We start from the raw sequence: 24,950 nt of genomic DNA on the forward strand, positions 1-24,950 counted from the left end.
AAGCCATGTGCACCCAATATGGCAACAACGGAAAACCTGAGAATATGTTTAGACTGAGCAGGAGGCAGAAAGAATATTTTGTTCTGAGCCTTTCACAGGAAATTTGGCTGTTTAGCACTGAACAGGATTTCGACTTTGTTCACTCCTAAACTACAGGTCTCTATAAGCTCTTCTTTCCACTTTCAGAAGCTTTCAATAATCAGTCACTGCCACACATCTTGTGAGTTTTATCTCATTAATCAGCATCTTCAAACAGACCTTGAAGTACCTTTCCTCTCAAGGAGCACAGTAAATCTCAAAAGCTCCAGTGTTCCTTTGCCTGCCGCAATCCAGGGCTGCCGAAAGCACATCCTGCATGTACCAGTGGTTCTAAACATCATTACCAGTAATTATGGGGTATTAGCTACACGTCAACAGCTCTGCTTGACAAGTCTACGAGCTTCTAGTTTCTCTGAATGGCACTACTTAGCCCTTTGGCAGTGGAAGGGGATGTAATCAGTGGTCATTAAAGTTGGAAAACTGAACCATAACAGGAGCATCTGTTATCTTACCGTCCAGGAACACTGAAGTTGCATGTCGGCCAAATCCCTTCACGGGGAAGTCCAGGATCGTTTGGAGGACAGTTCTTACAGTCTGAACATGCTTACAGCTGTCCTACGGTGTCATGAAAAAATGTGTCCTGCAAGCACACCAACAGCTAAGGTCCTTGGACTAAGAGTGGGACACTTGAGAATATAACTGATATGACTGGTGTAAGAATTAGCTTCATTACACACCAGGAACTGACTCAGAACTAACACCAACACTAAACATCATCAAATAAGATGCTGTCAAACACATTTGCAGCTGGTAAATTTGATCAAAGAATAAGAAGTCAGAACTAAGAAATCACCATAGTAGCCTGTAGTTTACCTGCTAATATTGACACTGATCAGAAGTCACCTGACAATATATTAAATTAAATTATATCCTGAAACCTGGATACCTGCAGTATATGTAACTGAATAAAAATCATTTAATTCTTATGAAGACAACACACAAAACATTTTTGTCATACAACACAAATGCTCTGCCATTCTCTTCTTTTCTAACTTTGTATATTTTTTTTTCAGATGTGCTGTGACCAATGGCAGACTGGAGGGGGCTGGATTGGACCAGTCTCCACAGACGTGAGGGGGCTGGATTGGACCCGTCTCCACAGACAGGAGGGGGCTGGATTGGACCCCTCTCCACAGCGCCTGTCATTTAAAACTGTTCTCTGGGAAATGTGCAGCATTCATCAGTCTGGGTTTGAGGGACAGAGAAAACGAAACCCACCTGTGTAATCATCCTGTTCTCCTGTCAAGTCGCTCAGAGGGCTTGAGCACGTCTGCAACTTTGCAACACTTTGCGCAGCAGAAGAGTCTGCCTCAGCTCAGCTGTGGGAGTGGGACCATGTGGAGCTGGAGACGGAAGTCGTTGATCCTGGGTCTCCTCGCTGTCCTGGCCCTGGCACAAGGTACGTCACTCATCTGCCTTCATTAAAATCTTCAGGTGAAGAATTAAGCACTTAACAGCAGAGATGGAGAGCTGCAAGAGATGGAAACAACACAGTGCTTGGTTGTTCACTTTTGTTTTGTTCTCTGATGCTAAGGTGCATTTTTAGATGCTTCTCGGGTGACCCCGTTTCATTTAGGTAACTGACGGGTGAGATTTTCATTAAAGATTAAAGTGACACGTCAATTATTGTGTGTGGATTTCACACCTTTATGCAACATGCTCAACCCTTTTGTATGCTAGGCATAAACAGCTTTTTAAAATAATAAAATACTGAGTCAACAATGTGTAATTTTATAAATGTTTGTTCTTTCTCAACCGCTTCAAACTCTTCTTTTAAAAAAAAATCTGTAAAATTGCAGAGATATTCATGGATTTACAAGGTGGCACTGTATACAGATGCTTAGCAGAATACAAATACATTTTGGCTTTGCGTTCACATTTTTCATCCATGGCCAGTGGAATGTCTAGGAGCGTCCTGGGAAACTCCTCCTCCATCCTTCTCTCACGTCTCCTCGCTCCACTGTCACTCCCGCTTGTCTCCGCTCCACCTCAGCCTCTTGTGGGATTTATTACCTGTCTCCTAATGTTAGTAGACAGCTGTTCTCCGACACACCGCAATGGTGGAGTGGAAAAGGGTGGACGTCTTCGGCTCAGGCTTTAAATCAGAGTTTTAAATAACCAGATGGCACTCAGTCATTCTGTAATGAGCTGTAAGCCACTGTAGCTGTGCCAGGATCGTCTAATGGTGAGGTGACAGCATTCTCAGCACACCAAAGTAAATGTTGCCACTCGCTCATCTGCCGCATTTAAACGATCAATTCTGCAGATGCTTTCCCTTTGCTGGAATTAACTGCCAAGATTCCCTTGAGGGAAACATCTATCCCAGGCACTTTGATGTGGGAAGAAAGAAACAGGGAGGGAAAAGTGAAACCAAAGAAAATTTGTGATGTTATGTGTTGCGACTTGCCTGAGAGCCACGGAATGGGTGCCATCTGATCTTTACGTCACTGTACACGTATCCCAGTCCAGCCGACATGTAGACAGCAAGACCAAAATGGACAGAGTCATCACAGCCCTTTTAAACTCTCAGAAGCACTGTGGCAGGCGGTTTGTCATTATTCGACGTTGCAAGACAGTTCAGTTTGGGATAATGAGGTGAAGATGCTTCTGGCCCAAAGTGGAGAGGCTCAGGAATGTTCAGGCAGCAGTACCTAGTCCTGTCCCAAACCTAATCAGACAGATCAGACAGACCTCAACATCTGAGCCTTCCATGCAAGCACACCTCAGCCAGTATACAAGCTGGAGAGGAAAAACTGTTTCCACATGTCTGTGAACCAAGGGTAAAAAAACACACGCACACGCACACGCTCTCTCTTGCGCGCGCACACGCACACGCGCGCGCACACACACACACGCACACATTCTCTCTCACACACGCACACAGACACTTACACTCTCTCACACACCTTGTGTGCGCACACACACACCTTTTTTTGGCCCTCATTTGCATATATTAATACATAATGGCATGCGGAATGTTGTTTGGATGGCCGTGACTTCTGCCTGGAATGGAGTGCTCCTGATTTCAAAAAACATGTGCTTGTTACAGGACTGTTGTAATGTGCCATGGAAATGGAAAAGATATTTCCAGTGCCCTCACATCCCTGTTATTCCACTTAAGTGTAATGCCAGCACTGCTTCAATATCCATCCCACAAACCTTAGCTTGTCCAAGTCCTTAAATAATGTGCCAAACAAAATATTATTAGTCTTTTTTTTACATTCTCTTCTTATAAGTAAATTTGCAGTTGATGTTTTGGCATAGATATTTGCATCCTTTTTTCACAGGACATTATTTTATGAGCTTCTGGTTATAGAAGAAACACTTAAGTCATTTTAAAAACATCTACTTTGTAATTAGAGTGAACACATTAATTGTACTTGCACTTTTGTATCCTGGCTCAGTATAGACAGACAAGCTGAGGTAAGAAGACCTGGGAGAACACCAGTAAAGCTCAACCAGTAAAGGTGAACTTGTATAATATAACTGGAACAAGTCAGTACAGTACAGAGAAATGCTACAGTGAACTAGAACTAAATCTCTTACGAGAGCACTACTTCCCAAAATAAATGTAGTGAAAGCCACTTTATGAGCGAACTGCATGTCTTTCTATGTTGAGAGCACACATATGCACTGGCCATAAACACTGGCATACGTTTGGCAGTCACTTACCTATTGTTTCCACTGCAGCATAAATTCTGACATACTTGATCCCCAGCAGACACGCAGAATCCTGTTACTGAGCTGTTTTGTCAGACATTACTGGAGGAGTGTGGAAGGTGGCTGAATTATAACTGTTGCTTCTGGAAATTCTTTTGAGATGAGCACATTTGTAAATGTGCATGTGCCAATATATCACTGCTAAAAAAGTCGAATTCAGAGTTCCGAAAAGGCTCAGAATGAAAAATGATTTCAATCTCATCGTTTGTCTGCAGAAATCACTTTGGGTCTCGGATTTGATAAACAAAGGCATCAAACACTAATAAAAGTATAGTAAAACAAGAGCAATAGTCAGGGACATAAGACACGTGTAAAGGACCTTCTCAATATCCGAAGGTGGCATATAAGGAGTGGTGTGGGGAAGTTAAGCAGGAGACCTCCCTGGGCCTAACCTGCTGAGGCAGTGCTGGCTAACAGCAGAGCAATCAACTGTTAGGGTGCTGCGCTGCACGGATTGGCTACATTTGCTGGAAACGTCGCCACTGAGAAAATGGCCCACGTTAACAGATTTCTCTGAACATTTTTCCACTTCGCATCCCTCTCCTAGAAAAGTTATTATATACAGAGCAGTTTATTAATAGGTACAGGCCTTGTGGGTAGCAGCTGGAAGTCATGATTTAGGTAGGAGGCCCGGTGAAACCCACAAGGAGGCTCCACGCTGGCTAGCTGGTGGGGTGTGCATGTGTGTTGTCTACTCCACGACTCGTTTAGAAGCCACAGTTGAACGTTCCCACCCCCATCACTCCTCCACGCTGCCTCTGTTCCAGAAGCATCTGCCTTTCAGGTTTCTTCACAGTTCTGGACCAACAGCACAACAACAGGCTCCTCAGAATAGCTGTACGGAGGAAAGCATCATCTTCCTTTACTGGGACGTGCGAAGCAAAAAAACGAGCTTTCATCAGCACAACTCCTGGACCTGGACTATGCCGTTATATGCACTTTTCCTTTGCTGTGTTTATACAATAGCACTTGATAACTAATGAAATTAGGTGATGCTTTCAAGCAAGAGGTAATTTATGGTCAAACAATGATGCCATAGAATGAGGACCCCAGAGAGATTAACCCAAGAAATCTGAAACATCTGACCACACTGTCCTAAGTATAGCTGCTGAGGAAGGAGTCATAGAGGACACAGGAGAGCGCCCACTTCAGATGACTCGACTGCTGTACTTTTCCATATGCCTTTTCAGGTCTTTGCCGTTTTATACTCCAGAACCTGTGGTCTAGGGAATTGAACTCACCCCGTTTACCCCAGGGGATCAGATATCAGGAGTTCACCTGCGTCTGACTGGAGAACATCCAGATGGGCTAATGACACTACTGGATATAGGGGCAGAAAAACTAAGACAGGCTTCCATTTGGCACCAAGACAAAGACCATTGAGAGGTCAGACACCCAAGGGACACTTGAAAGATCAAGTGTCTTCTGCAGACTTCCCATTAGTCTGAAGAACATTCCACTGCCATTCCCACACCTACATGCCTTCCAAGAAACATGCTGGGAAGAAACTTCTGAAAAAGAGCTATAAACAGCAGTGCGCCATCGAGAATGAACACATGACACCCAGTGTGGTGTGAACTGTATTGTAGTAGTGCTATTTTCTTTCTTACTACCAACAGGTTCTAGCCGGAACAAGTCGGAGGTACGATGGTCGAATCGAAGGAACAGGAACACAAAACTGGCCTACAACAGTATTGCTGATCCTCAGACCACAGGTCATTATGGCTGAATTAATGTGTTGGTTCTGTGGTTAATTCATCTGTATGTCATGAGCATTTGCTGCTGTGATGCTGGAGCTAACAGTAGTAACTGTGGCCAGCTTAGCCAGTGTCTAAACACGCAGAATTATATGAAAGTGAGAGGCGTGCGCATGAGGTAATCCAGCTCTCTGAATGTGAGCCCCTCTAATACAAGCACAATGTGATGCTGAAGTAATGACACACTAGCTCTTAACAAGCATTTTTAATTAAAACAAGATGAGTACTCAGACTTTATTCCAGGCTTTTTCCTTCCAGACTCTGAAAAGAGCTCTTTCTAACTTTGCCTGGTGAGCCTAATTCTGTTAGCAAGACTTGGTTTGGGAAAAACACAAACTGCATTTTTTAGTTTAAGGCAAGACTTAAATCCAAGTCCAGAAAAGATCAACTTCCTAAGAACGTCTTGTTTGGTTTTTGTGTTCTCGGCAACCCAGGGTTGACAGAGTGGACGTCCTGGTTCAACATTGATCATCCTGGTGGTAATGGGGACTACGAGAGACTTGAGGCCATTCGTTTCTACTACCGAGAAAGGGTGTGCGTGCGGCCAGTGGCCATGGAAGTGCGCACCACTGACTGGGTTGCTGCCGCCGACACTGGGGAGGTGGTGCACTCCAGCCTGGATAAGGGCTTCTGGTGCATCAACAAAGAACAGCCATACGACCGCATCTGCTCCAATTACCACGTCAGATTCCAATGTCCTCCAGGTACTATTAGTCATGCGCCCCAAATCGGGTGTGGCAGATTGCTGGATACTGTGCATTTGAGCCATGCTTTATGAGACAGAGATGAATTACTGTGCTGGAGGGGCTTTTGGATTTAGCTGTCTGCTTTTGTCATTGGCCTCAGTTCAGGCGTACTGGACGGACTGGGGCGCATGGGGTCCTTGTTCGACCTCTGCGTGTAACGACATGGGCATCCAGGTGCGTAGGCGGAAATGTGTCAGCACGCAGCCTGTGCCGATGCTGGTGGCACCGCCCTGCACGGGCCCTCATACTGAGCGGAGGGAGTGCTCCACTTCACCATGCCAAGGTAGCCAGCCAAAGAAAATTCAAGTAAATCAGAAAGTTTTGCAATATGTCTTATATTAGCCCCTTCTGCTGGGAAGCCTCAGCACATTAGTGTGCTGCTCATGAAGGGTTTTAAACATTTTCTTCTCATCGTACAATATATGGATAAAAAACTCAAGAGCACCGTGAGATCAGGTTCTCGATGTTTTTAAGAAACATTTACCATCCTGTCAGTTGGATTAATTATAATGCATTTCCTGTACAAAGGGTTTTGTAGGCTTTGATCAAGAAATCAATATGCCACCCCTTCAAAGAGGCTGTCAGCCATGTTGGTTATCCAGGCAGGTTGTGCTTAAAGGTCAGTGATGTAAACGCACAGGGGTACCCTCCCATCTTGTCCCTGTAGCCAAGTGGAGTCAGTGGGGGTTGTGGAGTGCATGCTCAGGGACTTGCGGGAAAGGTCGAAGGGGCAGACGAAGGACTTGCAACAGGTCATCAGATAAAATGCAATGCCCCGGGAGACCAGCAGAGGTCCAGAAGTGTGGGAACACCCCGTGTCCAGGTGCTGCCTCCTAAAAACGCATGGGTATGCACATAGAGAATAAGAGGGAATGTGATCATAAGATGAACGGTGTTTTGTGTGCACACATTCCGCAGTACTGTGCCAACGTATGTGCCCCGAAGGACGTCCAAGTGAGGACTGCAGCCACTGTGTGTGCGAAGGACGGACACTGTATGGGGAAGTTTGGAGTGTGACCGGAGTTCCTGTGGCTGGGGCCAGCGTGGCGGAGGAGGCCCAGCCAGAGCCAGTCCGAGCCCGGACGGATGCAGAGGGTCGATTCAGGGTCGCTGGCATGTGTTCAGGCCCTGGGACACATGTCCTCATCAGCAAAGAGAAATTCACTCCTGCCAGTGTGCCCATTCTCAACAACAGCACCGAACAGCTCTGGGTGAGAGCTTTGCTCAGGTCCTCAGGTAAACTCACTGAAGCATTTCATCATAATTCATAAAAGTCCAAATTAACACTAATGAGCATTGACTGTGAACACCCAGAGAGAGAGAGAGAGAGAGAGAGAGATACATGTTAATTAGAAATTATGTTTTCCAGTAATTACTAATGCATATTAGCTGGTATTTTTGCCTACAGAAAAGCCCTATATTGTAAAGCATCCTGAAGACAAAGTACGATATGAAGGACAACGTGTCACTCTTTGCTGTAAAGCTATGGGAACACCAAATCCTAACAAACATTACTGGTAGGAAAATAATCATAGTTTTTGATCAATCTTCTAATTCTTAAATATATATTCACAACCTTTAGTGCTGTGTCTAAATAAGGCCTTTTTTTTGCCTCTAGGTATCACAATGGAACCTTGTTGGACCAGAAAATATACAAGTATGATGAAGGTCTGACACTGCGTGATCTGAAGCCAGAGCAGTCAGGGCAGTACCACTGCAAAGTCAGCAGCCCAACAGGAAGCATCAAGTCCACTCCAGCCTCCCTAAGTGTTTTTGGTAAGTGGACAACCAGTTAAAGTGTCACATGTCAGACTACTTGGAGGAGAATGTGAAGATCACTACAATATTTGTGTGCAATGGCAGGTTGAAATGCTTTATTTTTTTTTTTAAAGCATAAAAAGTCAAGCTTAATATAATAAAGCACTAAAGTCAGCAATGTCTAGCAGCCTGAGGGCAAGGAACATTTTCTTCCGTTTATGTTGGTAGAGATATTTATTTTATTTTTCAAAAACCGATGTCAAGAAATGACTATGGCCATACTAAAACTTCAAACCCCACTGCTGTAGAGTTCTGGATATTTAAGTGAAATCCAAGACTCTCAATAAATCTTTTTTTTTTTCTCTGTCTCTCCATATCCACATAACTACACATTGTGCACATTCCCATGCTGCTTGTTACCCAAGATATAGCTCAAGCCTGCTGCTTGGTGTGCTAAAACCATCAGCCACAGAAGCCTACAGAAGGATCACTCTCTGGCTCATTACATGAAAATACACTTCAGTGAAATAACATGATAATGATGCTTAATAAAGTCAAATGGATGTGTGTAATGTTGAATTTAAATTACAGCTTCAGAACACTTTTCAACAAGTTCATTTCCACCACACTCAGTAAGACAGGGTGTCAGCTTTCTTTTGCTTAAATGAATAGCTAATACAGTCATGGTTTCATGTGCTCATTATGTTTCCCCATCTGACTGCAGTCACTAATTTTGAGACACTGAACTATTGATTCTGTTGTGAAATCATGAGCTTTAATCAGTTTGCCAACTTTTGGGAAAATCAGCATTCATGTTTTTTTGTATATGCACATATATTTTTGTATATGCAAATTATTAGAGTTCATGGAGATTTAACCAAGCCATAATTGTCTGAATATAGCATTTATATTGAATTGATATGGGATAGCTTTCTGCAATTAGATAATGATGCAAATAATGTATTTGTCATGTAAAGCTATGCTGATACAGGAAGTATCCTGTGCTTATGCACAGGATTGATAAATTGAACATAAATTGAACAGTTATGTAAGTATCTGTTGCTGATTTGTTGCTTTGTTTATATTATTTTAAATGTTTGAATGGTCTGACTTTTCCATTTATGACATGAAAATTATGTCAGCCACTACAGATATCTTCAAGAATTAATTAGAATATGCTATAGGTGGTAAAAAGTTTGTGTACTTTTTCTGAGGCTAAATATTGCAAGTTCACTCTGTGCATTTTCATCTTCTACAGCTAAAGGAATGCCACCCTGTAATTCAACACCTGAGAGGCACCTGATTAAACTGCCATTAGACTGTAAACAGCCAAGTACAGAATCCAAGTTCTTTAACACTGGCCGCTGTCCTCAAAACAAATGTCCTGGGTCACTGGACTTTGACCTACGCTGCAGAGATGCATCTGCTTTCTGCTGTGGGGTGAAGAAATTGGATACCATGGAGATAAACTGTGGCAGCTATACTCTGCCTATAAAAGTTGTGAGGGAATGTGGTTGCCAGAAATGTGTGGAGCCCAAAATTCTTGTCCGGGGTCGGGTGGCTGCTGCAGACAATGATGAGCCCCTACGCTTTGGACACATTTTCTTGGGGAAGGATCGAATAGGAATCACGGGATATCAGGGTGGGTTCACAATTCACATCCCTTCAGACACCCGGCGCCTGGTAGTGAACTTTGTAGACCCAGCACAAAAATTCATAGATACTCTCAAGGTTTTTATTTTTGACAAAAGAGGTGGTGCAGTATACCATGATGTAAAAGTCATGAGGAAGCAGCCGCCTATAGACATCGACGCTGGAGAGACCAACACGATTTACCTGGGTGAAATAAAAGGAGAGGAACCCATTGGTCAACTAATCATACCTCCCAACTCTTTTCACAAACCCACCGGGGAAACATATGAGGGTACGGTCAAAGCCAGTGTCACCTTCTTTGACCCGCGCAACATCACAACTGCTTCTGCTACACCAGGAGACCTAAATTACGTGGGTGATGAGGGAGACATTCTGCCTCTGAGGACATACGGGATGTTTTCTGTTGACTTCAGAGATGAGGCAAACCAAGAAATCCTTGGAGCTGGTGAAGTCCAAGTTCTCCTTGACACGGAGCATGTCAAAATGCAAGAGCATATGTCCACTATGAAACTCTGGTCTCTCAATCCCAGCACAGGTATTTGGGAGGAAGAGGGTGATTTCCAAACTACTCAGGCTACCTACTCGGAAGGAAATGGGAGGGCAAAAAGAGAGGAACGCACTTTCTTGATAGGAAACATGGAAATCAGGGAGCGCAGGTTGTTCAACTTGGATGTACCTGAAAATCGGCGCTGCTATGTCAAGGTGCGGGCGTACATGAGTGACAAGTTCCTTCCTACTGAGCAGCTTGAAGGAGTGGTGATCAACCTTATAAACCTGGAGCCCAAGCCAGGCTATTCATCAAATCCTAGAGCTTGGGGGCGTTTTGACAGTGTGATAACAGGACCTAATGGAGCTTGTCTCCCAGCCTTCTGTGATGCTCAGAAGCCTGATGCATACACAGCTTATATCACTGCCATAATGGGGGGTGAAGAACTTGAGGCAGCTCCATCGACACCAAAAATGAATCCTAATATCATTGGTGTGTCACAACCATATTTAGACAAGTTAGATTACCAACGGTCAGACCACGATGACCCAGCACTTAAAAAAACTGCCTTAAGAATAAATTTAGCCAAGCCTAATCCTAATAATCTGGATGAAACTAATGGACCGATATATCCTTACCAAAGTTTAATTGCATGTGAAAATGCACCTGTTTATGCAAATCATTTTCGCTTTTTCCGTGTGGAGAAAGACATATATGAGTACAATGTAGTACCCTTCCAGGAAAGTGATCTTACAACATGGACTGGGGATTATCTCTCTTGGTGGCCAAACCCTCAGGAGTTCAGGGCCTGCTATATCAAAGTAAAGGTCCATGGTGCAGCAGAAGTTATGGTAAGGTCAAGGAACCTTGGTGGCACCCATCCACAGACAAGGGGTCAATTGTATGGCATTAGAGATATTCGCAGCACTCGTGACATGAGCCATCCCAACATCTCTGCTGCTTGTCTAGAGTTCAAGTGCAGTGGAATGCTTTTTGACCAAGCTTATGTTGAGCGATCTCTTATTACGGTCCTTCCGCAAAGCAACTGCCGGCGAACAGGCATCAACAGTCTCCTGCAAGAGTACCTTACAAAACACCCACCTGTTCTACAAAACAATGTGTCTCATGCATTTAACATGTTGGCTCCTGTGGATCCCCTGGGTCATAACTATGGAATCTACACTGTCACAGACCAGAACCCACGCATTGCCAAAGAGATTGCCATAGGTCGTTGCTTTGATGGTACCTCAGATGGTTTCTCCAGGGAGATGAAGGCAGATGAAGGAGTGGCTCTAACTTTCAGCTGTCCCAAAAGAACAGTAAACCGTGAGAGTCTTTTCCAGCGCTTACAAACTAATCCTCGCCAAACTTTGGCACAGATGGCACGAGAGATGAGGGAATCACAGGGCATGCAGGTCAGAAGAGGTTCAGCCCAAGTTGTGGCATTTCCATCTGAGCAACAGGGCAGGACTCAGGGCCGAAGAGGTAGCACTACAAGCAGGAGGAGACCAGCCACACGGACTCAACCAAGGCAGTAGATCTGCTCTTAGGTGAGATTTTGGCCTTTGTTTTTCTATTAGTTACAATCATAACTGGATCTAACTGTCAATTAACTTTGTCCTCTCTCCCATCCTAAGGTCTTCCGGGAAATGCTGGACAAAGACACGAGAATCACAAAACTGGCCATTCAGGGCAGATTGGATACCCATTTATTTGTCTCAAACCCACCAGGTTTTAAGTACAAGGACATGTATGGCCAGGAGTCGGAAGGGAATTGTTATTCACATGTTTTTTCATTCCTAGAAAAATATCACATGATATTATAAGACATTTCTTTAATTCATATGGCCAACATAACTTCAGGATGGATGCATTTATTTATTACAGTTAGCATAAATGGTCAGCACTCACTAAAGTGTGTGGTCTTTTGGACCTTCCTTATATACCACAAACATTTACTACCATTTAAAAATCCAAAGAAATCCTTGTTTAAAGACTGCTTTCACAATTCCCATGATCCCATTAACCCCCTTATGAGCTTCCATTTAATGACAGATGGTCTCTGTTCTTTTGTCAGTTATCACTGTAGGAGTGGGCATGCATGGGGTGCAGTGCACCAGATCCTTAGTGAAGCAGAAAGGATGTTTTCGAATGAGCACAGCAGTATCCCAGATGCAGTTCAGCAGTTCTTCACTTTGACCAGCGAAGGAGACTTGTCCCAGGAAAAGCGACCCCACCAGTAGACTAAACAGCACCTACGGTGAGAATTTGGAGAGCACAGACTACGACAGATAACCCTGTAGCCCTATGGATATAATGTCATTTAGTGCATTTAAGACATCCATCATTTGTCACATCTTAAAAACTACCTCTTGAACAAGCGATTTATAACAATCATAAAGTAATTTTTACAATCTATGACAATTTTATACACAATGTTGAATTGGCACATTGTATTCCATGGTTTGTATATAGGCTATCCTATCCTTTTTTTTTTCTTGTGGGTGTCTGTATGTATCTTAATGTGCAATAATTCTGACAATGACTTGAGAGCCCTGAACAAAAAAAAACTATGAGCCAGCCAATCACAGGACTGTTAAAAATCCCTGCACAAGCTGAGGTCTGTTCCACATGTAATGCAAATCTGCTTACTATATCTTGCTAAGCAATCATAGCCTCCTGCTAAGGACAGTTGACAGTAATTCAGTGTTACTGGAGTAGACATTATTCATAATTTATAGATCAAATAGCAAGTAATGTTGCAAGAATATAATCTTATGTGATAATCTCCTGACATAGTTAGTCAGACAATGCTATGCTATTGCAATTTGTGTGTGTTCAGTCACTATGGGAATAAATACTTCAAGGATCAAAGTTGATTTCAGTATGAAAATGTTTTTAGGTACTATTCACACTACTATTTACACAAAGCCACAAAGGATGCAGTGAACTGTGTATAATGAAACATTTGTATAAGTTAACTAAGTATTGAGCATTGAAAATCTAAAGATTTCTTTTTTGGTTTAATATAAAGTGTTCTAGCTATCATTACTGAGAGGGAACCGTCTCGTTTTCTTGCCATCCAAGGTTTACTGCACTGGGACGAATCACGAAACGTAGACAAATCAGGAAACAGTTAATTGGGTGTATTACTTGAAAGGCTCAGAATAGATAATGACGTGGACGTTGTTTGTCTGTCTGAATCCCAATGGACTAGAGAAATGATGCGATGAATGAGCAAGCCCTATATGACACAGAGGGCCCCTGGTTTACCAAGAACATCAATTTAAAACATTTCAAATGGTACAGTGTGAACTGGATGCAAAGCCCATTGGGAAATATGTGAAGAACCCATCTGCTGAATGTTTTGTACTGAGTTATCTCAAACATCTCAGAGAGAACTGTCTCAAATTTACCCTAAAATCATTAACGTTGTTGAAAAATAGCCTTGTTTTGCTAAACACTTAGCTAACTAGTTAACACCATGTTCTACGGGTGATTATTTTATGGACACATATGGGTGGTAAGCTGTTATGTGGGCTCTTACTCCAAAGTAAAATATTCGCAGACCCAGATGCCATAGTAGAAATGTGATAGTGAGACTAGTCTAATGATTTAGGGCAAAGGGTGAAAAATTGACAAGAACATTAAAGAGCAGCAAGGATGAGCTCATTCCAAAACAGACCTTTGGATGAAAACCCTGAAGAACATGCAGTAAGACTATACAATGATACCTTCAACACCACCGTCATGTAAACTGTTACCAATAAATCTCTCTCTGGATAGTACAAAGGGAAACGGGAAAAATGATTCAGGGTCATAATTTAGAAATTACAGAAATGATTTTTATTATCTGCAGAGCTCAGTCTACAAAGCAGGAAGTTAATATGAGTTAATAAGGTCTTTGCCCTGGCCCTATAATCTTGGACATAATAAACATATTTGACACATTTGTCCATTTTAAATTTCAATAAGGACAGATGTGTAAACTCACAGTTAGCACCATTTCCCAGAACAAATGTCTGAAATGAAAGAAACCAGAATCATCTGCAGTATTTAGAGTGTTTGTTTGCCTGAACAGACTCGCATCATAAAAAACAAACAAGTTAACAAACCATGAAGCAGTAAATAAAGATCATCTAAAGGGATTTCACCTAGCTGTGTTTTATTTACTTTTTGAACTAAATGTATACAATTTCTTTGTCAAGCTTGAATAAATTGTTATTGACCTGGCTAAGCTGTATACGGTAAACTCCAGCTGCTTGTCCACCGACTGCAGTACACTTCTACTTAACGTATGCTATGCAGAAAATGACCAATTAAACTCATTCAGTTAAAAAGAAGTTACTTGGCCTTAATTTATATTTCAATATCCACTGAGCTATGAGTGCACATATACGTCCATTCTCAACAATCAGGCTGAGCTCAGGAAGGCTATAAAAAGTATTCAGGAATTTCCTTATACTTTCTAGGTTGTAATGTAAGTTTTCTCTTTGACATTGTTTTCTGGAAGGCATCTCTATTTTAGAAATCCCTCCCAAGAATTCCGATGTACTGTACATTTTTTAACGTAACTTATATTGCATGACATTGTTCATCTTTGGATCACATATTAAAGTATGTAAACTGTGAATAAGGTTTCCCTGAGGACATATTCATTGTCATTCTTTGAGTTCATTGCAATGGCAGTGGTACAGATACAGAAACCAAGGTCATAGTTTGAACAAAGACAATTAGAAAAAACTCCATTACACTATTACACTAATGCAGTATTTCTAACGAACAGTATATAAAATCAATAATTTGCCACAGAAGGGGAATGTGAAAACCATTTGTTCTGACAGTTTGTTGCACTAATGACGACTTCTTTTATGACTACATGACCATCATGTATTAAAGCCAAATATACATTAGGTAGCGGTTATGTCCAGCTCTCATAGTAGCATTGAAAATGATGTAATAAAGCCCAGTGTGTGTTAGAAGCAATGACTTAAGAACAGAGCTGCTCATTTACGTTGCCCTTACCCCAGTGTAAATAATGGTTTTGCTTCTCTGATAGTCTTTCTAAAATGGTTTACTCGCAAATGCAACACTATTGACTCACAGTTGGTCAAATAAAACATTGTAATAAGCACTGAATAATTTAGACTGGCCTATATGATGGACCTTTTATTCTTGTGTCATTTTCTCATCATGTTTCTTCACTGACAAGGTCAAAGGTCGTGTGTAGGCCCTCCACAAGGAGAAGAGGAAGGGAGACATATGATAAAGTAATGATAAGAAATGTAATTGTTTAAGATCTGAGTGGCTAACTTACTGTAGCCTAGAGAAACAAATTTAATGTAGACAAGCTAAAATTCATTACTGGATGCAGATGCTACTCAGTTATTTAAGCGGAAATATAATTAATAACAAAGATGCATTTCTCTTCCCCAGAGCATACTCTGAAATAGCCTATGATACAAGAAAAGAAAGGGAAAAAAGATTTTTGGAAATATGGAGAAAGTTTTGCCAGGCCTAACTGCAATGATCAATTTTATTCCTTCTGTAACATGTACTTTTTTAAAAAGTAATAAATAAATTCTTTTTCTACCTGTGTAAGTAATAAATATTTTTTTCATCAGGTAGATTCTTTCAATTATTTAGATTTGTACTACATGTTCTTTATTAATCTGAGTTGGAAGAAATTAGTGCAGTATCTTTTTCCACTAGCAGGTGATTGCTAAATGCACTCAGAGAGGGTGTTATTATGATAAATCAGACTGGGAACTGTAATTGGGACCCAGGAGAGCCGTGGTTTACAACTCTACAACACTGGAGCTTACGTAAGTCTAATTGGCCTAGAGAAAATTATTGCACAGATGAATGAATAAATAAATTGGGGCTGTCTGTACTTGTGATCGGAACTACAGATGATTGAAGGACACCTATATGTGAAACATCTCAACTGAAACCGAACTAGAACACATTGCCCCTGTTGCAACGTGCCACAAGTTTTCTCTTTCTCGATGCAGAAAAAGCCACTAGAGTGCTCCTCCTAGCGGAGACATCTCAGCCTTCTAAACGTGAGGGGCTGGGATTTACAACCAGGCCAACAAGGTGCTTCACACCATTCTCTCTTTTGCTGTTATTGTAAACATTAAGAATGCATAATGTATATTTTGACCAAACAGCACAAAGTCAGCTTTACAATGTTAAGAATACACTGGAGACACATAATTTAAATCTATTTTAAATGCTTGTTAATTAGTCCTATGTACTTGTCTGGTCTGGTTAGTATGTTACATGTCATACATACTAACGAGATCAGTTAGTATGTTACAAGCGCATTCACCGAGTCCAAATGCAAACTGAATTTGATTGTGGTGACTTGTGAATGTCTACACAGAGCAATTCTTTCTCATGGAATTACCTCCAACCCTACAGGAGTCTGGAACAGGGTGGAGTGAGCCTTTCAATGATTCTGTGCAGAATGCAGGTCTCTGTGATGGTGGGAAGAAGAGCAATAGCATGCTTGGAGTATTGTCTCATCTGTTATTCCTCATTCATATACTTCTCATTCATATACTTGTTGCTGTAAAAAACATAATTTGGAGAGAGAGTGATGGAAGATGACAGCAGAAACGTCAGTCTGTACGGCTGTAGTTGTGTTTCATATCTGGGACATGCGGGTTTGTCGTCGGTTCAAATGATGTTAAATCAGAGGGAGGTGAGAGATTTTGCAGAAGTAACTTAAGGCCTAAGGTTTTGCTTCAGATGTCAGCTTCTGGATATGCATGAGTTCTATGGTTTCTGACTCTCACAGCCTTCATAACCTGATTAGAACACTTACTTTTTAAAATGTAATAATTCAGTTTTTTTATTGATTGAAAATAATACTGATGAGCACATTCTCTTAATAATCTGGCTCACATCCTACAGCAGGCACACCAAACCCTCCTGCCCAGCAAAGGTTAGTGCCAACACAGCTGACTCTAACACTCACACGCTACTAAAGGGTTTGATTTGACCATTAAGTGTAAGGCTGATTTATTAGGTTTGAAGCTAAACTGGGCAGGTGGTAAATTTGCAGGATCAAAGTTCTAAAGGATGGGGTACCGTAACAAGGCACTAGGCTTGCAAGAAATCTTTTTGGTTTCTCATAAGACAAATATGTAAAATTAAATCAAAGGAATTTTGTTTCAGTACTTAAATTTTTTTTTTTTAAGGTATTTCAGTATTTACTGAAATAAAGAATAAAAGACTACAGTTGCCCTCCGCTCTTTCGATTAGAAGTGTTCATTTCAACATCAGTCAGGCATACTGCTGTTTATGCTTGCACCTTGGGTCATTGCACTACTTCATCTGTTTGCTATAGATGCTTATATGCCAAACGTCCTTCATACAAAATATTCATGAACTACACTATAACATCTAAAATTGAATGATGTAAACTCAATACCTATAGGTTACCACACCTATAACTATAAGTTAGAATTTTTTGTATGCAGAATTTAAGTGACTGATAGTAACTTGTCTTGTTCAGTGAACACATGTGCCATTTCCTGTGTTCTCTTTCATGAATTACCTGGTTTTTAAAAGGGCAGGTGATGTCTGCATGTTTTTATATGTATAATTAAATAGCTATATATCAGTTTATGTTGTATTCACAAATGTTTGCATAAACAGTATTTACATTTTGTGTTTAAAGTATACATACACTGCATGGCCAAAAAAAGGTCACACACTCTAATATTTCGTTGGACCGACTTTAACTTTGATTACGGCATGCATTCGCTGTGGCATCGTTTCCACAAGCTTCTGCAATGTCACAACATTTATTTCTGTCCAGAGTTGCATTAATTTTTCCCTAAGATCTTGTCTTGATGATGGACGATTTGGACCACTGTGCAAAGTCTTCTCCAGCACATCCCAAAGATTCTCATTGGGGTTCAGGTCTGGACTCTGTGGTGGCCAATCCATATGTGAAAATGATGTCTTATGCTTCCCTGAACCACCCTTTCACAATTTGAGCCCGATGAATCCTGGAATTGTCATCTTGGAATATGCTCGTGCCATCAGGGAAGAAAAAATCAATTGATGGAATAACCTGGTCGTTCAGTATATTCAGGTAGTCAGCTGACCTCATTCTTTGGGCACATAACATTACTGAACCTAGACCTGACCAACTGTAGCAACCCCAGATCATAGCACTGTCCCCGCGTGCTTGTACGGTAGGCACTAGGCATGATGGGTGCATCACTTCAACCGCCTCTCTTCTTACCCTGATGCGCCAATCACTCTGGAACAGGGTAAATCTGGACTCATCAGACCACATGACCTTCCATTGCTCCAGAGTCCAATCTTTATGCTCCCTAGCAAAATTAAGCCATATTTGCTGGTTAGCCTCACTGAAGTGGTTTTCTTAAGGCTACACAGCTGTATCCCTTGAGTTCCCTCCACATTGTGTGTGTGGAAATGCTCTTACTTTTGCTATTAAACATATCCCTGAGTTCTACTGTTGTTTTTCTACGATTTGATTTCACCACACGTTTAAGTGATCGCAGATCACAATCATTCAATATTTTTTTTTCGACCACATTCCTTCCACTTTTTAATAATGCGTTAACCCGATTTTTGTAGTTTTAGCAATCTCCATAGATGTTTTCTCTACTTGATGCATGCCAATAATTTGACCCTTCTGAAACAGATTAACATCTTTTCCACGACCACGGGATGTGTCTTTCGACATGGTTGTTTAACAAATGAGAAGCCACTCACTACATCAGTTAGGGTTAAATAACTTGTTGCCAGCTGAAACATAATCACCCATGCAGTAATTATCCAATGGGAGACTCTTACCTATTTCCTTAGTTAAATTCAGGTGGTGACCTTTTTTTTGGCCAGGCAGTGTATATTGTATAAATGAGTATTTAATAGAGTATAAATATGTAAATCAGTATTAACATAGTGCATTTAGAGTATAAATAACTAAGAAAGTATTAACATAAGTGCAGTGAGAGTACAAATGTATATTAAGCACATTAAGGTTATGCCTGCCCTTTAGATCAAAGAAAACACTCGGTCACTCCAGTAAGATTCCTGTATAGGTTGACACAGTGTATACTGGGGACCTATGTCAGATCTCATAGAACATATTTCCTCATAGAGGGCTGATACCGGTTCAAGATTCTTGTTCTTATCCCGCCTTGTTTCTTTCAACACACCATATCTTTTTCCACGTGTCCACTCCTGTAGCATGTCTGGTCACACATCACACCAGCAAAAAGTAAAGCAAAACAGACCATTTGGACACCAAACACATCTTGACTGATCGACTACATTTGAGTAAAAGAACAAACTGTGTAAACTAGATTTTTTTTACCCAGCTTTTCCTTTAAAATGTGTTTCAGCTGATAAAGAGTATTTGTGAAATGCCACATTTACTTAAAACCGTACCAACCTTCTGCTGGCTTGTGCACTTATTTGTTTGTGTACTCAGAATATCACCAAAAGAACATGAAAGGTGGAATAACTAAAAGTTACAGCGTGTCTTTCCGTAGCAGGCTAAGTCTTTGGCACATGCTACATCTTGATATTAGAAACCTACTCAAGTAGGCACCCTGCATAAATTATAAAAGGTACATTTTTACTATTTTTAAAGGGAAGAACAATTGGCTATAATCTCAACATGTCAGATGGCAAAACTTTAAAACAATTCAAGAAATTGAGGCATTTACTTTGTTCTTTGAATTTAATTAGGTCTGCCCAGATTTTCCATTAAGTCTATTTGAAATAAACCACAGAAGCTCATTGGCAGGCAGTCAGGCAATCATGTCGTTTTTTCTTAATACTTGGGTTTGCACAAATTCCCCTAGAGTAAATCATCCCTCTTTAACCTTCTCTATAGTCTAGCCCATATTGCACTGCACATGCACGTTTGCACATAGTTGCTCTTAGACAGTGTGTGATGTGTCTTGTGTAGAGTTAATACCATTAACATCACAGAATATGTGGATTAAGTACATAGTGTAAAGGTTTTTGGTGATCATAATTTTTCCCTCTCTTTTATTTACCATTTGACATCACATGAATCATAATAGAATGCTAGCCAATAATAAATTATGACAAATTATTAATCTTGTAATAATTTGGACAATGGACTGGAATGAAATGACCTGTTGAGTGGTGCTTGTGTCAGATCTTTATATTACTTCACAAGCCATTATTGACTAAGGACTGTGATAAAGATGTCCTAAGTGACGACTGATATTATATCAGTTATATCTCAGAAAGGCTGTTTGTAGTGAGAAAGAGAAAAAAATGTGCTCTATATTGAAACACTGTTACACCAGAACAGAGTGCAACAGACATGGAGAAGGGTTCAGGCTGATGACGCAACACTAAGCCACAGCAAATATGCTTCCCATCATGCAACAGGGAACATTGGACACAATATTTTTCCTCATGTACAAGTCTCATCTATCACAAGCAAGCATGAACTCCCCATAAAAATATTGCTGTCTCGGCCACAACCACCCTCAAAAGTCCTTTAACTCACAAGCCAAGGTCTGCACCGTCACACTTTTAAACAATACGGTTTTCATTATTATTAAGACAAGCAGAAACTTTATGTTGAATCCACAAAAACCACTCAAGACCATGTTGTTCTCCATGCAAAACATGATAACAGTTAAGAGGTGATTCAATAAAACAAATGATTAACTACAGCGCCTGCTCTGTGTTGGAGACAGGTGGGTTCTCTACTATGGTTTAGGAGCTGGAAATGTATAGTAGCATCCATCCTTCAGCTCAGTTGCTGCCTCTCCCAGCCAGAAACAATCAGATTGCGGGAGGAATTGAGCAAGAAACGTAACCCATCTTTAAATTCTCTCTCGCGCTTCACAGAAAACAACGCATAATCCTCTGAGAGTGGGCTGATTAGGGTTCAGTCTGGGTGCACGTGGTTCAGAATGCAAGGTGAAAGAAGGGTCCACCTAATAGGTATCACCTTACCGTGGCCCTACATATCCAAAAGGATTGTTAATTTATCACACAATAAACACTCAAACACTCATGTCACCCTATTGACAGTCTCATCCAAAAAACAAATCTATTTCTTTTCAAACGAGAAAATGTGGTTGACAGAACAACTGTTCCGAGATGACCCACAAATCGGTTTAAAATGGGAAAACAGTTCAGGATCAAACTGGATCACAACCGCGTTAGAAACTTGGGACACAACAGGCCCCTTTCATAGGCTGTCAGCCATGAGTGATTAGCCACAGCTGCTGGTGCCCGGCAGACTGTAGCCGAGAGACGGTGATGAGGCCAGCATGTATAAGCATCCCAGAGGAAGCTGGGATACTGATGAATGTCCCAACTCTTTTGCGTAGCTTGGTTGTGAGCAGGAGCGGAGAGGAGTGACTCCGGAGCTTCTCTGCCTCGGTGTCTGCTTGAGTGATCATACACCTCCCTTCCCTCCGAACCATACACTCATGCATTGCCGTTTGTCACCAGACTGTTGAATTGACTTAAAAGCCAAACACCTGGCCCACGCCCCTGAGGGGCTTCATTTTCTGTGGTCAGTTTAGTTCATCGGAATGTTTCATCCAAATGCAGGGTGATATTTCTGCTTGACTGTGAGCAAAGACCAGGCTGTACAGCTCAAGGAGACTTAGCTGTGCTTATTTGTGAAACCTGACCGATAATGGGCTCCTTACTGAATGATACAAATAATGAGCTCCTGTGAACTTATAGGTTGATACAAAGAACAGGGTTTGTTCAGTTTATGTCGGAGGAAGGGAAAAGGTTTCTGCGTCTTTGCTACACTTAGACACCTGGGCTTCTTAATCTCAAAACTATGTGCTGCTACACTGCACAAACTAAGTAAAACAGCACAAGGAAACTTTTACAGTCTGTGCACAGGCACCCAGCTGCTTTGAAACCACTGGAGGAAGAGGCGTTTTATCAAATGACTAAGACAACTGAAAACATTTTCCTGTTCTTCTATGCAGCCAATGTGCTGTAGTCTCAGCCATTCTGGGACAAGTCCCAGCCAGAGTACTTTTTAAATGACGCCATGTTGGGTTAATTTCTATCCGCTAAGATTTCCATTACCCAGAACAGCGGTTGTCAACCAGAATGTGTAACGGTCATATGCTTTTTCATACAAAGGAGGGAGGGGGGGGGTCGCCACATGTAGACTGTGAGCAAAAAATCTGGTCGGAAAAATCCATTTTTATTACTGTGAGATATTTGTATTACTGAGAAAATTATGAGTATTAACATTGAGTTGAACTGGCAGGCTATTCATTATCTCGTGATAGTTGTCACTTTTTTAATAATGGAATTTTATTTATGGGTACCATACTTTTCACTTTTTAATTGTGTACTAGCTCATACTCTTACCACAGAAAGCAGGTTAGAGCATAAGTATTTAATTGGTCTGAATCAGCTGGCTGAGGCTCCACACGCGTCCTGCTTATGAGGTGTAACACTCACACATCTCATGGAATCGTATATGCCATACTGACCACTCTGCTCAGCTGATTTCATTATTTGTAGTAATGCTATTTTACATTACTTCATTAATGTGCATTAATGTATTAATTACAAGGCAAAAGCCCACATTTTGAAGTGATATCATTATTATATTCTGTAAAGATTTTTTTTTACATTTTATATATATATATATATATATATATATATATATATATATATATATATATATATACACACACACACACACACACACACACACACACACACACAAACTCCCAAAAGCAAAACCCTACAGACTACGCTTAATTACATGTTCTGAAGAGTTAGGTATGACAGGATGTTGTGGCACCCATAGAAAGCCAAATATGATGTAGTATGTTGGTTTGCTTTTAATTATTCTGGCTTGTTTACAAGTGCACTTACAATGACTAATTTAATACTGCACTTTTCTGTATGCAACTTTGACATTAATCTTATCCTTTATTTTGTAAATGCATTTGCAGTACTGCTGTGTAAGGACTGTGTTCTCATGTGTGTGTCAGAATAATCTTCACAGGATACACTGATAAACTGCATTTGAGGTGAAAATATCACCACAAGGCCACATCCCATTTCAGGCGGCTATAAGATGTTCTGAGAGCTTCAGGCAAGTTTGCAGCAATAAAATAAACTGTATGGTGGTCTGAACATTGTTGTCATGTTGTCCATTCAGACAAAGCTGAGATGCTTGTCTATTGGTAGCAATGTATTAAAGGCTGAAACTGAAACTACAGACCTCATGCAAACAGTGCCGGAAGAGTCCACCCAAATCTGTTTCCAAGCCTTTTTCTCCAGAATTTGACCTTCATCACAACTAGCGTATGTGATAATTTTAGCAAAGGTATGCATTTTCCTTTATGGACATTATTTCACTCATATTTTACTGTGTTGTGTTCATCAGCATTAAAAATATTCAGTGTTTCTGTTTTGCAGTGTTTGGTGTTGCAGGGTTACAGTGTTTCCATGTTCTCCTTCTTAAACTCTTAATTGTTCTACAATGTCTCTGACTGGTTCATCCCATTTTCCTGCCTCACGATGGCCACCTTCACTAGTACTGGTACTTCTTTGGTTCTTTGTGTTGGGAATTAACACCAACAGACTCCAAATGCAAATGCCACACCTAGAATCCCTTCAATGCAATGGAGCTGTACAACCGAGGAGGCAACTATTCAATTACATCTGGTTCAATTATACAACATCCCCACCATCTAGTCAAACCACATCCAAATACAGACAATTCCTTTGCTCTCTCTCTTTTCTCCTTTTTTTGGACTCTTATTTTGTATATCAGTAGCAAGCTGCTCAAATCTCACCATTGTCCAAATACATTTGAACATCCACTCATTGAATGGAAAATGGTTCTCAGCAGCATTCCAGGCATCGGTTGTAAGCAGCCACTGTGACATAACCAAACGGAAGATTTCCATTATCCTGGTGCCACCTCTCAAGGCCTTGCCGTGCCGTGCAATCCTTGGCCTACCCAGCGTTCCCATCGGGACTCTCTCAGCATGGCTCTCCCATTCCTACCTGCAGTTATATTACCAGTCTGTCTCTGTGGAGTCCCAGTCTGCATTAGATCGTGAATGGTTCCTACATTAGGGTCTGATTCGAATACCTCTGCCTGAGAGCAGAATATCATATTTAAGAACACTGCAGAATTCCAAACATCTGGAGCATGAATTATTGTGAGATAAAAAGGAGAAGGTTACAGGATATTGTTTCTCACAGTAGTGTATGAATATGAAAATACAACAGTAACTGAATGAAATGAGTGAGAAAGAAACATATCCATTTCTTAGAATCCATGAATAAGAAACATCCTACTGAAACTGAATACTGACACACTTATGTCTGATGATGGCTTGTCGGACCAATGTCTAGCCACAATATTACCTCACTGGCTTAATCATTCACAAACCATAACTGACCATATAATTAATCTTTGTCCTGGTTGTAGGACTACATTTTAATTAAATGCTAGCCTTGTTAGCACAGCTAGCATGTTCAGCATGTTCACCGTGTAAGTAATTTAAATAAAAATTAAATGAAGGGAAAAGCTCAATTTTCTATTCATTTTATTAACTATTATTACACAATACATTAATTTAATTAATTATGAGTTTTCAGTCCTTGTTACATCTTGTCCTGCCCATGTCAAGCGAAGATTATATATATAGAAGCTGCCGACATTATGACCAAAACGTTCCT

General features: G+C 40.9%; 2 protein-coding genes across 14 annotated transcripts in view; one reads left to right on the top strand and one right to left on the bottom strand.

The window, feature by feature from the left end:
• The window catches only part of cirbpb (cold inducible RNA binding protein b), a 59,868-nt gene that overhangs the window by 17,422 nt on the left and 17,496 nt on the right, over positions 1–24,950 (bottom strand). For 11 of the 13 annotated variants that reach the window (XR_014120013.1, XR_014120014.1, XR_014120015.1 and 8 more), the window contains exons 8-9: positions 1,318–1,569; positions 552–679 (exon numbers count right to left, since the gene is read on the bottom strand). The gene's annotated coding sequence lies outside the window, so the exon portion shown is untranslated. The remainder of the gene's footprint in view (positions 1–551; positions 680–1,317; positions 1,570–24,950) is intronic. The other 2 variants (XR_014120016.1, XR_014120017.1) reach the window with 1 other exon arrangement.
• cilp2 (cartilage intermediate layer protein 2) lies at positions 1,365–13,097 on the top strand. Its single transcript, XM_027008130.3, has 10 exons — positions 1,365–1,498; positions 5,439–5,534; positions 6,011–6,280; positions 6,423–6,605; positions 6,990–7,145; positions 7,241–7,558; positions 7,731–7,839; positions 7,941–8,098; positions 9,339–11,770; positions 11,858–13,097. The coding sequence occupies exons 1-9, from the start codon at positions 1,435–1,437 to the stop codon at positions 11,756–11,758; spliced, it is 3,774 nt and encodes a 1,257-aa protein (XP_026863931.3). The 5' UTR covers positions 1,365–1,434; the 3' UTR covers positions 11,759–11,770; positions 11,858–13,097.

This window comes from Electrophorus electricus, chromosome 26 (assembly GCF_041902795.1).
Source record: "Electrophorus electricus isolate QZ-2024a chromosome 26, ASM4190279v1, whole genome shotgun sequence".
In the NCBI taxonomy this organism is placed as follows: domain Eukaryota; kingdom Metazoa; phylum Chordata; class Actinopteri; order Gymnotiformes; family Gymnotidae; genus Electrophorus; species Electrophorus electricus.